Here is a 13,638-nt window from a genome sequence, read left to right as displayed (position 1 = left end):
TCCCTGGAGGGCACTGGACCAATGGGGTGGCCCAGGCGGCCCCCTTGTCCTGGGATGGTTCTCCAAGACTCTGGCTCACCAGGCCACAGCAGCATCCTGGGAGCCAGGGCTGTGGGTACCGACCACAACCCCTATCCCTCAGGGATGACAAGGTGCTCCTTGAGCACAGCCTGTGGACTGGGAGGGCCCTATGGGTAGAGGGGCCAGTGGGCGCCATCAAGGCTGAGCTCCCAGGCGGTGCCAAGTGTGGACCTGGCCTGGCTCCGGGCTATGCGCGATGCCCTTCAGGAGGGACTACTTCTCCCCGGCATTATACAAGGGTCCTGCATGGTGCCAGTAAGCCCCAGTGTGGCCACCACAGCCTCAGTGTGGTTCCCATCTATACCCGCGGATTATGAGCGAGTCAGGGCCTGGCAACTAGCACATGCTCAGGACACTGTCTCTCCTCCAAGCTCCGTTGGGCTTTGCAATGCAGAGGGATGGGGAAAGATGTTCACTGTGGTCTCACAAAGTATTAATAGTTCAGGTTCCTGCAAAATGGGATCTGTTCTTACCTCGGGTCAAGTCATGCTGCGTGTCTGAGGGAGTGCTTTGTGCAAGGCGTGGTGGACACAGAACTGCCTGGGGACGCTGTGGGCTGTGGCTCAGCAGTTCCTGGGGGCCTACGGCATGTTGGGAGGCTGGGCAGGGGTCCAGCACTAGCCTCAAATGCTTCCACGCACCATGATACATCACTTGGGTTGAAGCAGTTGGATTGACACTGCCCACTCGGGAGGAGCCAGGCTTTGCGAAGGGAGCATGCTGCCCCGGAGAGACTGAGCCTCAGAGGGCAGAGGGCACTTAGTGAGCATCGGGTGGGAGGGATCCTTATTTAGAGACCATTACCCCTCCGGCCCTAGCCACCTCCCAACTCCCCATGGGGCCTTCCTGCTGGCCTACATCGCCAGGAAGAACCACAGCAACTCTGAGTCGCGGCCCAGCCCCCCACCCACCTCAAGCCTGTGCGTCCCCCACAGGAAGCCTGAGGGTCATTTTCTGTGTCTCCTCCAAATGCCAGCAGGGCTGTTAGGGGAGGCTGGGCAGACTAGCCCAGGGCCACGCGCAGGAGATGAAAGATCCTGTGGGGATTTAAGTGTTGGCTGGAAACCAGGACGCAGGCTTTTATTTGGGGTGCATTGCTTCCCAAGGAGTCATCTGGTCACCAGTAAGTTTCAGGGCCACCTGAGGACCTCCAACTGAAAGGAAGCCCTGCCCTGAGTGGAGTGGGCTGCTCCCCGGGAGGTGGGGCACTGTTAGGGAAGCAGAGTCCAAAAGACAGGGGAGCACTTAGGTTAATCGTGTACAGGCTGTCTCTATGTTGAGTGCTGCAAGTCCATTAAGAGACGGCACCTGGAAGTCCCGGGTGTAGGGATGAAAGCACACGGTTCCTAGCCCCTAATTCCCAGACAGAGGTGAACACGTAAGAGACGGTGAGGTTTATTTATTTAGCCCTTTATTTATGGCCCATGAGTTCTTTCATGTCCTCTCTGGTCCAATGTTTGGGCAGGGATGCCAGTTCCCGCTCTTCTGACGCCCTCCATCCCAGATGACAGGACAGTCTGCCGCCCCTGTGAGAGGACTGTCCCCACACTTAGACGGGACTCTCCTGGGCGGCCAGGAGACACACCAGGCTTGGAGAAAAGACCTCTGAGCCTCGGTGTCCAAGGCAGGACACGCCTCTACTCGTTGACCTCTTCCTCGTCATCCTCAAAAGCTTCCTCGCCCTCATCGGCTGTGGCGTCCTGGTACTGCTGGTACTCGGACACCAGGTCGTTCATGTTGCTCTCGGCCTCGGTGAACTCCATCTCGTCCATGCCCTCGCCCGTGAACCAGTGCAGGAAGGCCTTGCGCCGGAACATGGCCGAGAACTGCTCTGAGATGCGCTTGAACAGCTCCTGGATGGCCGTGCTGTTGCCAATGAAGGTGGCCGACATCTTCAGGCCCCGGGGTGGGATGTCGCACACAGCCACCTTCACGTTGTTGGGGATCCACTCCACGAAGTAGCTGCTGTTCTTGTTCTGGATGGCCAGCATCTGCTCGTCCACCTCCTTCATGGACATGGGGCCCCGGAACACAGCAGCCACGGTCAGGTAGCGGCCGTGGCGCGGGTCACAGGCTGCCATCATGTTCTTGGCATCGAACATCTGCTGGGTGAGCTCGGGGACAGTCAGCGCCCGGTACTGCTGGCTGCCGCGGGCGGTGAGTGGGGCAAAGCCAGGCATGAAGAAGTGCAGGCGTGGGAAGGGCACCATGTTCACGGCCAGCTTGCGCAGGTCGGCATTGAGCTGGCCCGGGAAGCGCAGGGAGGTGGTTACGCCACTCATGGTGGCCGACACCAAGTGGTTGAGGTCCCCATAGGTGGGGGTGGTCAGTTTCAGGGTGCGGAAGCAGATGTCATACAGCGCTTCATTGTCGATGCAGTAGGTCTCATCTGTGTTCTCCACCAGCTGGTGCACGGACAGGGTGGCGTTGTAGGGCTCCACCACCGTGTCCGACACCTTGGGCGAGGGCATCACGCTGAAGGTGTTCATGATGCGGTCAGGGTACTCCTCGCGGATCTTGCTGATGAGGAGGGTCCCCATCCCAGACCCGGTGCCGCCACCCAGCGAGTGGGTCAGTTGGAAGCCCTGCAGGCAGTCGCAGTGCTCACACTCCTTCCGTACCACGTCCAGGACAGAGTCCACCAGCTCAGCGCCCTCCGTGTAGTGGCCCTTGGCCCAGTTGTTGCCGGCGCCAGTCTGTCCTGGGGTCAAGCAAGAGAGGGGACGTGATTCAGACAGGGCTACAGGGATTGCTGTGAGGGGCCATCAGTACAGTTAAGACAAGTCATGAAGCGAACAGATAACAGAGTGAGAGGTGGGCCCCAGGCCCTCAGCACTGCTGGAGCACAGGAGGGTGGCTGGCCACTTCAGACAAGGGAAATCTGCCAATTTTAAGATGTACTCACGTTCTGACTTGGTAATTTCATTTTTACTCTTAAAAAGATAATTCTCCCGCAAAGTAAAAGACAAGGGAACAAAAAGCATAAATTAAGAAAACAAACTTCTTTCCCCTATCCTTTGGGCTCTCTTGAATTTTGAACTAGGTACAAATACTTCCTTTTCAAAACAGTAATATGTTCCCTCCTTAATGGGGCCCCTCGTTCATCATCATCAGGAACTATATTTTTTCCATTAGCTCATTTATCCGAGTGTGAACATCAAATATTGCCAGATTGAGACCAGGTTTGGCATCCACATTATTCCTTATTCTTTGTTTTTACATATATATTAACAAACACTGAGATATTTTGTTCGCATAAACATATAAATAGAATTAACTGTATTCTAGCAATTTCGTTCAATTATTTGATCTTCAGAGTTAAATGCCAAAAACTAAATACTGATCTACACCATCAGAAAGTATTTTTAACCACCTTTCAGCCCCAAAGTCAAGTTTCTGGAAGCAGAATTGGAAACACCTGACTTGCATCAATAACTTTCCTTCTACAGCAGAAAGATTCCAAAAGGCTTTGCACCAGATTTACCTGATGTTCTTTCACTGAAAGGCTCTTTGTGTGGTCTGGTATACTTCAAAAGGTTGGAAATTTTGAAATCTTAATTCCAACACAACGTTGCCAGTATGATTTTTAATGAAATGTTTCAAATATATTTTTGTCAATGCTTTAGGCTGCAGATTTAGCTCATTCAGATAATGAAAACTATTGGCGATGTAGCCTAATTGGCAAGGCAGCCCTGTTACCAGGTGGATAATCCAGATTGCACCTGTGTGGGTGCTCAGTTGCTCAGTCATGTCCAACTCTCTGCAGCCCCATGGGCTGTAGCCCGCCATGCTCCTCTGCCCATGGAATTTTCCAGGCAAGAATACTGGAGTGGGTTGTCATTTTCACCTCCAGCGAATCTTTCCGACCCAGGGACTGAACCAACGTCTCTTGCATCTCCTGCATTGGCAGGGGGATTCTTTACCACTAGCACCACCTGGGAAGCCCAGATTGCACCTACTTTCTATCAGAAAAACATGCTTTAGTCTTCAACTCAAATCAATACGTTAATATGCATTTTAAGGGACATTAGAAAAACCATCAAGAACTGAATTCTAGAGCACATGGTAAGGTACATTACAAAAAGCAATAAAAAAGTAAATGATGCACAGACCTATTTAATGACAAGTTAAAAAGATAAGGCAATGCTGTTTCCTGTTCATTGGTAAGAAGGCAGTGTGGGGTGCAGCTGAAAAACCCAGCTATAGAGGAAGTCAGGAAGGCTGTTTAAGGCAGTATATTTCTTTAGTATGTGGGTATTTAAAATCTGGTTTTGAAAAGAAGAATCATGTATTATAAAAAATGAAAAAATAGATCCATTAGCTTCTTTATCAAAGTTTCCCTCCATATGGAACAAAATAGACTGCGGTGGTCCCATGGCTGAAGGATGAGGGGGCAGGGCGTTTGGCTATGTTAGGTGGGCTCAGAAAACAAGAGGACCTGAGGGGTCAAGGCATTGCTGGCACTGCACTGTGCTCACCTCTCCCCCTTACACCAAAGACATTACCCTGATTTCTGTCTACACCTGCTGGTGGCAACAATTCACCACCATCCCACCCCAACCCCCATGCAATGATGAGGGAAACACAGCTGGGGGTGGTGACACAGCGGGATGGACCACGGAGAATGGTGGTGCCTCCTAGCACCACAGCAGAAGGAGGCACTGGGCACTCGGGGGCGGGGCCCACTCAGGATACCCCTGGAACCTACAGTTACCCCTGGAGGCCGGCCTCAGACCAGGACAGAGTCTTGGCTCAAATGTCTTTGGATCTTCCACAGCATTTGTCAGTGCTAAGTTCAGTGGTGCAAAATGCAAGTCTGTAGAACAGAACCACCGAAATGCTGTGATTCTTCAGTAAGTTTAAGAGGTACTGACTGTTAGTGATGAAACATCTAAAGTCCTACAAAAAGAGGGAACCACCTAAATACTGTGAGCAGAGTGATATCATCAAGGCTAGCGAGCCTGGGCTGAGAGGGACAGACTCTGGAGGGCGGCCCTGCTTTCTACAAGGAGCACAGCCCCTCGGAGGTGCCTCCCCCAGGAGGTGACTGCATTCTTGCTCACAAACATTGCCTCTCCACAGTGAAACCTGGCTGGGTGCCTTGTATGAGGCTGGAGTACCGTCATATCCTGCCTAGGCCCCCAAGACTCCGCCACCTCCCCCTGCAAGCCAGCACACAGCTGGGCCAGCTTCCCACCTGGAGCTGGGGTAGAACTGATGCCACTTTACAGCTGCCCTGAGGACAAGGACTGAAACCATGTGGAAACCAATGACTGGGGGGCAGTGGGGACTCAAAGTGATACACAGCCATGGTCAGTGGAGCCCCTCGGCCTGGACCCTCTGCTGCCTCCAGTTCACACAGTCCCTTGGTCTCCTGGGTGTTTACAGAGTGATCAGATGTGAAGTTTTCTCTGCCTTCAACCAAGAGGAGGAAGCTGGAGGCTTCTGAAAATATTTTGCCACTGTCTCATAGCAACAGACGTTCCCAGTTAAATATTTGGGGCTCAGGAGTTGAACGTCTTCTGCAATCAGAGGTTGGGACATTAACCAGCGGCTCCAGATTGTAGAAGCGATGCTGTAGTGATCCCCGAGGCCTCAGAGCCCAGCCCTGGTTCACCTCCAGCTCACACAGGGTGTGGGTTAAGTCTTGGGGCTCCAGGCTCTTTGACTCCCTTCCAGCCCTGAATCTGGGAGAGAAAGTTATATGTACAAAGAAGCCTGAGGTCCACCTTCCTAGAGCTTTGCTCTTTCCCACAAAACTCTCTCCACTAACAGGCATAGCTGCCATGCAACGAGCAGTTTGTTAAGAAAAAGGTATGGCTTTCTTTTTTTTTTTCTTACGGGTCCTTTCATGGCCTCCAGAGGGGAAGGGTAGCCAGGTCCGCATTTCCCACATTTGGTAGCCATGCTGCTCGCTGGTGCGCTTTGCTCCCGAGGGGTCTGCCAAGAGTGGGCAGAGAGAGAAGGTTGTGCAGGTGTCCAGGCTGGCTGGCTGTCAAGGTGTGGCTTTCTAAAGCATAAACTCAAATGCAGAGAACTTTCATTTTTTAAATTATAGTTACTTCAAGTCAGTGTTTATTTTAATCACTTCAAACTATATCTGAATACCGAATGACACTTTTTAAAAAATTCACCCACCCTGAAGGCAATGGGGTGAAACTATTTTCACCTACTGTGAATCCGCAGGCAACTCAGACTCTTTTATTAAGTGGATAATGACTTAAAAACAATTGTTGAGCCAACAGCACACAGAATGAGTTCAGACATGCTGGTCCTCTCAGTTCTCCATGGCCAAACATGTTATTTTCTTAGTTAAAAATAGTGTCAACTGTTAAAAATCACTCTTGTAGCTATTTCATATAGATACAGTCTTCATTCCCCTAATCTAGTACATATCTTTTAAGGCTGTGAGCACTGCTGTCTGATAACGACTTTCTGCAGTGACATTGGACAGGGCATAGCTAGATGTATTTAAGCTATGCCCTGTTCAATGTGGTGGCCACCAACCACACTTGGCTACTGAGCACTGGAAATGTGTGGAGTACAACTGAAGAAGTAGACTGATTTTATTTAACTTTAATTAAATTTAAATAGCCACATGTAGCTAGTGGTGACCACGTTGGTGGCAGGATCTAGAAGCACCTTTGCTTGAGAACAATTACCGAGTCAAGTTTAGGAAAAGATAAAGAATTTAAATCTCCCCACTTGTGGACTATAAAAGTATTGGTAATTTAGATTTTTTTTGCCGTAATAAAAGGGGCACCAGAGCCTTTTCTCCTGGTCTATTTGAAATATCAAAGGTGACAAAAACCCTTGAACAAATTACTAGAAGCTTCACCTGTTCCAATACTTGTGCAGGTTGCCACGGTGATGGGGAAGCAGATGATGCCACAAGGTCTTTTATACATCATGAGCATGTACCTTGCTGAATCATCTTTATAACAGGTCACAAGGCCTGAGTCCAATCCAAGGGAATCAATTTATGTACCAATAAGATCTCCCAAGATTCTGCCTTGACTCCCCAAAACCATGGCTCCAAAGTGATGGAGGCTGGTCACATTAACAGTGCCACTTCATTACATTTTACATAATTTTCTTTAGGAGTCTGCAGAGGAACAGGTGCTATAATCATGTTCTGGGTGAAGAAAGAGGAAAGGAAGATTTGCCCAAACCTGATAAAACAATTCATATGGAACTAGCTTTCGGAAAGAAAGCAGAACAGCCTATAGACAATGGAAAAAGAAACACAGGTATAAACACACTGACGACCAACACAGGAACCACAGACAAATTATTATCGTCTTTTTATGCTAGTAATTTATGAGAGGGAAAAAAATGTATAAAATGTTTTGAAATCAAGAATTATTACTAGTAAGCATCTCATTTAGAGAATCAAAGGTTACTTTCCTTCAAGAAGCTGCCTTGTGATGGGGCTGGCGACTGTTGATTTCCATTCTAAGCTTTTCTATGCCATGTGATGTTTTTAATCTTGCACACAAATTAGCTGGATGTTTAGAAAATAAAAAAGAGGAAGAAGAAAGCGGGAAAGACGGAACCTACCAAAGATGAAGTTGTCAGGCCGGAAGAGCTGACCAAAAGGCCCGGACCTCACGCTGTCCATGGTGCCCGGCTCTAAGTCCACCAGGGCGGCCCTGGGCACATACTTCTGAGCTGGAAGAGAACGGAGCCCACCCATGAGAGTCAGTCTCTGGTTCCTGGGACAACACACTTCCGCAGAGCAAGTCCCACCAGCACAGCCGCCTGCGATGTACAAAGCAGGCTTTCTTAGGGTCACAGAGTCTCAGCCCTGGGGGAGGGGAGCCTCAGAAAACACAATCTACCCTGGACTTGTCCGGGTGAGGAAGCCAGCCCAGGCATAGGGCACAGGAAGTTCCCAGAAAAGGCAGGATGAGAAGCGAGGTCTCTAGACTTCCTGTCGCCTGAATTTCCCAGTCCTCCTTCGTGCACAGTTCAACTTTTTAATTCCGCAGAAATAACCCATACCTGTTGCAGTGAGCAGCCATGCTGCCAGGACACTTTTGCATCTCTCTCCCTCACACGCATGTGAACCCACAAGCAGGTTTGTGCACCTGTTTCAGGTGTGTCCACGGCTGTTTCCTGGGGGACTGTCTCATTTATGGACAAGTGAGCATGTGCTCATGCCAACAGGCAAGAAGGTTCCTGTGAGGGTGGGGTCACAAGGACTGCACTGGGAACTGTCCTACAACTCCTGTTCTGCTCCTCACACACCCAGGCTGAAGACAGGGTGGCCTGGGGGTGACCAGCAAGTGCCATATATACTGACCTTTTCTCAGTGCCATCCAGGAATCTCACCACTCATGCCTGCTCTTCCAGACCTTTTGTCATAGCTGCTTAATGAATAAAACCCCATGGTTTATGTGTCCTGCTCTTCCCAGCTCTCCTGTGGATGACCAGCAGTGACTCTAAAGACAGCGTGATTATCTCTGAGGCTGGGGACACAGGTGGGTATATTGAGCGGCAGCACCTGTCACATCCTGGGTGTTTTTTCAACACCTTCCTTTTGTGTTTGTTCTGTGAATGTCATGTATCACTTTTACAATAAACATTGTTACAAAAATAAAGTACATAAGTAACCAGGATACCTATGAAGCTCCCCAGGACAGGGCTGGTACTATTCTTAAACCTGGATAAACCACAGCCTGGAGTTTTTAACTAAACTCGGCCAGACAAAGACCCTGTCCGTCTGGAGGTCCATCTTCCAGTGGGCGTCAAGTCTTTCTGGAGGTCTGCAAAAGGCTAGAACAATCTTTTGAGGTAGTGTTTTTCAAATTTTGAGCCAAAAACCTTCATTAGGAAAGAAATTTTAGACCGGAAAAAAAAAAAGAGCCGGACGTGCCCCACTAAGCTGATTTCACAGCACTAACAGGTCAGGTTCAAGAGCTCAGACCAGGAGAGGCCAAGAGCCTGTTTGAAATCAACCGACGGCGGATTTCCCGCCCCAGGGGGAGCGAGGGAGGAGCCGGGCGCCGGGCTACATCCGGGAGGATTTTTCCAGCGCGAACCACCCACGCGCCGGGGGGCCCACGGGTGGGGGCAGGGGATGGCAAGGGTCCCACAGGGCGGTGCCGGGGTCCCAGAGAGGGATGGACGGGGGGATGGCGGGGTCCAAGGGGGATGGTGGGGTCCGGGGGGGGATGGCCAGGTCCGGGGGGATGGCGGGGTCCGGGGGGGAAGGCGGTGTCTGGGGGGGGTATGGCAGATTGCGCCACTCACACGAGGACTCGTTGTAGTAGACGTTGATTCTCTCCAGTTGGAGCGCAGAGTCACCCACGTAGCCTCCGGCCGGGTCGATGCCATGTTCGTCGCTGATCACTTCCCAAAACTAGCAAAGGGCGGGGCGGGGGACAGACGGTCAGCCAAGGTCCCCCAGGGCCGGCCCGGCGGGCGGGGCGCGGGGAGCGGCCGCCAGATTCCAGGCGCACTTCAGCCGCTCCGGGGCCTCGGGGACGGGGAGCAGCAGGGCAGAGTCCCCGTGACGCCCCCTCGGCCGCCCGTGCCCCGCATGGCCCCGGCCCGAGGGCTTGGCGGGGGGGGGAAGCGCCCACCCACCTTGGTGCCAATCTGGTTCCCGCACTGGCCAGCCTGGATATGCACGATCTCCCTCATGGCCGCTCAGCGCTCGCTGCTCTGACGGCGCGGCGACTGCGGCCCGGGCATTCGGGTCCCCCACCCGGCGCCGGCCGCCCCTCCCCGGCCCTCCCCCGGCCGCCCGGGCCAATGGCCGGGCCCGCCCCCACCCCCAGGCCTCGCCCCCTCTGCCCCGCGGTCCGGGCGCCCTGCCCACACCCGGCGTCCCCCAGGCACCCGGTCCGCGTGCTCTTTCCTAACTCCTGAGCCAGACCAGGTCCTCCCCTCCCGCCCCCGTTCCCCCTGGCCCCTCCGTCCCCGCCCCCACTCCGCCCCATCCGTGGGTGCGCCTCCATCCGCTCTTCCCCGCCTCCTCTCGCCGCCCCCCAGACCTCCCCCAGCCCCAGGCACCCCGCCCCTGCGCGCCCTCGCTCGGGCCGTCCTCCCCGGGTAGCCTCCACCCTGCGCGGTCCCAGAGGGAGAGCCGACCAGCGAACAGTGGAGGGATGCCCGCCTGGAAGCCGGGCGGGGAAAGAGCGGGTTCCTGGGGCGCCCATCCGAGCGGGCGGGCGGGGAAGCGAAGGACAATTTTCCCCTAGTGCTCCCCGGTTCGCTACGCCGACCGGAGGAAGAACGAAGACTCCCCGCGCTTCGGTCCGGCGGAGCCGACTGGGGAGGCGCGCCTGCACGGAGCCTCCGGCGTGGGTCCTGGGACCGCAAGGTCAACACGCGCCGCGGGTCAAACCCAGCCGGTGGAAAGGCCGAGGGACTCGGGAGTAGATCTTTTCGGGGTGACTCTGACCCCTGCGCTCCGACTCAGCCGTGGGCACGAGTCCTTACGTCCCCGGCCTACTGCTTCTCCGTCTTGAAATACTAGTGCCCTTCAGTTCTGACGAGTCCGAACCGTTCGTGATGGAGTCAGGTTATAGTGAAAACACGGCTAAACCTGAAAACGGAGACACACACACACTTACACACACGCCCTGCACAGCCTAGCAGCCTCTCCCTCCCGAGTCTGGAAGGAAAGCCTCCCCCATCCCCCACGGTTCCCTCACTCTCCCCGCCTCAGAGTCCCGGCCTTCGTTTGCCTGCTGGGGTGGGGGGATGTGGACGCGGGCGTCCTGCTTGGGGACAGGCGCGAAGCTGGAGGACGGAGGAAGTGTCAGTCTTAGAGAGATCCGGTGACCCCTCTCTCCCCGGGGCCACGGAGCGTCGGGGATTCCCTACGGAATGATTTCAGCCCTCCCTGGCCTCGGGGACTGGCCTGCGGTTCCCTGTTCCCTTGCTGACAAGGCGCAGCGGGACCCCTCCGCCATGTTTGCCCACAGCCCCTTCAGCGGGGAAAGGCTTCACTCCTCAGCTGCTGGCATCAGGGAGGGTCCTGGGCCCCCACCCTCCCTGCTTAGTGGTCCTTCCCCCCAGGGACTTTCACCCCAGCAGCCTGGACCCCTACTGCGGGCTTCTAGGGCTTGCTCTCTGACTGACACCCAGAACTCTCCAGGCCACTCCTGTGGGGAACCAGCTGCTCAGGCGGCCCACAGGTATTCTGAGCCACAAATGCCTCTGGTGTGCCAGGCAGGCATGAGTCAGGGTCACTTGTAGGGGTGAGTTAGGCTCTCTGGAGCAGCGGCCCCCTTCCAGATGGCCTTGTGTGGCCAGAAGGAATGACCACTTTTCTGTGAGTCAGGGTGACTTGGATCTCAGCCCCGGCTCTGTTTCCAGTTAGCTGTGTTACCTCAGGTCCTCTGGCCGTGTCTGTAAAGGAGAGCTTGTCCTGGGGGGTCTGAGCCCTGTGACATTCCTTCTGAGTATGCCCAGTTTCCCTGTGAACGCTTCAGGTGAGAAGACTGGAGACTTGGGGCTCCATTCACCCCCTCCCCAAGGCCAAGTGGAAATGCCCTGTGAAGAGGAAGTGGCTCTCCTGTCATTAGAACCAGCGGTTTCCTTTTAGGTACATGAAAACTTGGGGAAAGTCCTAATGTGCATGGTTTGAAAAAGGGGGACAGCTGGAAAATTTTTGTTCTGGAGTTTTTCAAACATTCCCAGTTTCAGGGATCAGTTTCTTTAACCTCAGGATCCCTGCCCTGCCATCCTTGACCTCCAACCGGCCCCCGCAGTTCTGCTTCTCTGCCTTTCTGTAGCTTCCCGCGCATCTCTACACAGGGCATCTGGGGAAGCTTAGGTGTCGGGGGCACAGCACCACCCCCCCACCCCCGGCTCCCGTCAGAGCCCAGGACGACCCAGCGCCCACCCTTACTAGGCCTGTGTGTTGCAGTTGCTGAGTTTCATGACTGACTGCGGGGAAACGCTCCCTTTATCAAAGCTGCTGCAGAGTCTGGTGCAAGCAGCAAGGGCCTGACACGCCTAGAAGAGTCTCTCCTCAGCTCTGGTCACTCAGTCCCTGTGAATCAAGCCCCTTTGTGGTTTAAAGGAAAGTGTCCACATCAGCAGCTTCAGCACTTTGCCGAAATGACCACCTTGTCAAAGCTCTTCCTTTGGGTGGAATTTCATTCCAAGGTTTTCATCGGAGCCAGAGAATAGATGTCACTCTGGCTTTGAGGACACTGCTGTCACGTGGATCCAATGGGAGGAGGCTGATTTCCTGGAGTTTCTGATGGACACTCCCTGTTGACCCGAATGTCAGCCTGCCACCTGCACCGCAAGGAGGGTGGGGCTGTGACCAGGGCTCAGTGTTGGAAACTTGGGTACTGTACTTGGGGAATCTGCACGACAACTAGGCAAGGTGGGACTGAGAGGCTGCCACTGTGGTTGAGGCCACCCCTAACGTGGACGGGCCAGAGCAAGGGCACACACAGGCCACAGACCCAGCAGCTGCCAGGAAGGATGCAGGAGCCATAGAGCCTGTTATTAAGAGGAAGCACCTTCCCGTCTGCAGTGGTGGCTTCATTGTGTCTGCACAGCAGTGGCGGGGATAGGGGCGACCCCTCCCACGGCTGTCCCCAGGCCACATTCTGTGTCACAGTCACCAGTGGGAGGAGGAAGGGCCCTGAAGCAGGTTCAGGAATTTGGGGCAGGGAGTGAGTCCTGAGGTCCCCATGTGCCAGCAGTCACGTGAGCCCCGAGAGCCCCGAGTGGGAGGGGTGATGCCCAGGGCCGGATCTGGACAGAGTTCTGGGTCCTTGCCTCCTGTCTGCTCGCCTTCCGCCTCCCTCAGCCTCTCACCCTGTCCTGTTTCCTCCACAGTCACCACGCGTGGTGAGGACCCAGGGCCACTGTCCCAGCCCTGGGACAGGTCTCACTGCTCCCCGCCCAGGTCTGAAATGCACAGTAACAGGGGAGGTGGGGTCCATCCTTTTCACGTGCTGAGGAGTCCTTGGGGAAAGACCTTGAAGAGGCCAGGTTCAGGGCCAGGCTGCTGATGGCCACCTTTGGCCTGATTTTCAGTTAAAAGCCCAGGTTTTGACAAGTTTTATGACATGGGACCATCATACCCTTATGTGACATGACGCTTGACAGAGAGGATGGTTCTTGAGGCAGATCCTTCCCGGCTCTCACATCCTACGACTGATCGACTCCCATCCTAGCTTACATCAGACAAAACCCAGTTCACCTAAAATGCAATCTGATTGTATGAGTCATCTGTTTTTAAGGAAGAAGTAAGCATGTATCCAGGAAGTTCACAATGAAGAAGAAATTCATGTGTAAAAGCTAAGTCTAATAAATCAAATTTATAACAGATGTGATTGGATAACAGAATTGTTGCCACGTTCTGTAGCAAAGAGGAAAAGTATCGCACATGTAACTAACCCAATGGCTTTCCCCAGCCACACCTCTGTGTTTGTTATTTTTTGAGACATAACATGGTCGGCTCTGACCTGACCATCTTCTCTGACCTCTGGCACAGTGTAACAGTCTTCAGTTCTTCTAGAACGAAAGGCTCTGAAGGGGGTGACAGGACCCTGGGATCTGGTTCCCAGTGACCCCCTG

The 13,638-nt window shown here is 53.8% G+C and overlaps 1 protein-coding gene across 1 annotated transcript; it reads right to left on the bottom strand.

Annotated features, from left to right (window-relative positions):
• Positions 1-1,475: 1,475 nt before the first annotated feature.
• TUBB6 (tubulin beta 6 class V) lies at positions 1,476-9,805 on the bottom strand. The gene is made up of 4 exons (XM_061399986.1): positions 9,673-9,805; positions 9,337-9,445; positions 7,642-7,752; positions 1,476-2,782 (listed from the first exon to the last, which is right to left on the bottom strand). Exons 1-4 carry the CDS (start codon positions 9,727-9,729, stop codon positions 1,719-1,721), a joined length of 1,341 nt encoding a protein of 446 aa, XP_061255970.1. The 5' UTR covers positions 9,730-9,805; the 3' UTR covers positions 1,476-1,718.
• Positions 9,806-13,638: the final 3,833 nt, after the last annotated feature.

The sequence above is a fragment of the Bos javanicus genome, chromosome 24 (genome assembly GCF_032452875.1).
Source record: "Bos javanicus breed banteng chromosome 24, ARS-OSU_banteng_1.0, whole genome shotgun sequence".
NCBI lineage: Eukaryota > Metazoa > Chordata > Mammalia > Artiodactyla > Bovidae > Bos > Bos javanicus.
This window is presented reverse-complemented; position numbering and strand designations above follow the sequence as displayed.

Excerpts from the sequence above, each read along its gene's own strand:
- TUBB6 (XM_061399986.1), bottom strand. The coding sequence starts at position 9,729 with ATGAGGGAGATCGTGCATATCCAGGCTGGCCAGTGCGGGAACCAGATT. Across the intron at positions 9,446-9,672 it reads GGAACCAGATTGGCACCAAG|TTTTGGGAAGTGATCAGCGA; the intron begins GTGGGTGGGCGC and ends GCCCTTTGCTAG. Across the intron at positions 2,783-7,641 it reads GCCTGACAACTTCATCTTTG|GACAGACTGGCGCCGGCAAC; the intron begins GTAGGTTCCGTC and ends GCTTGACCCCAG.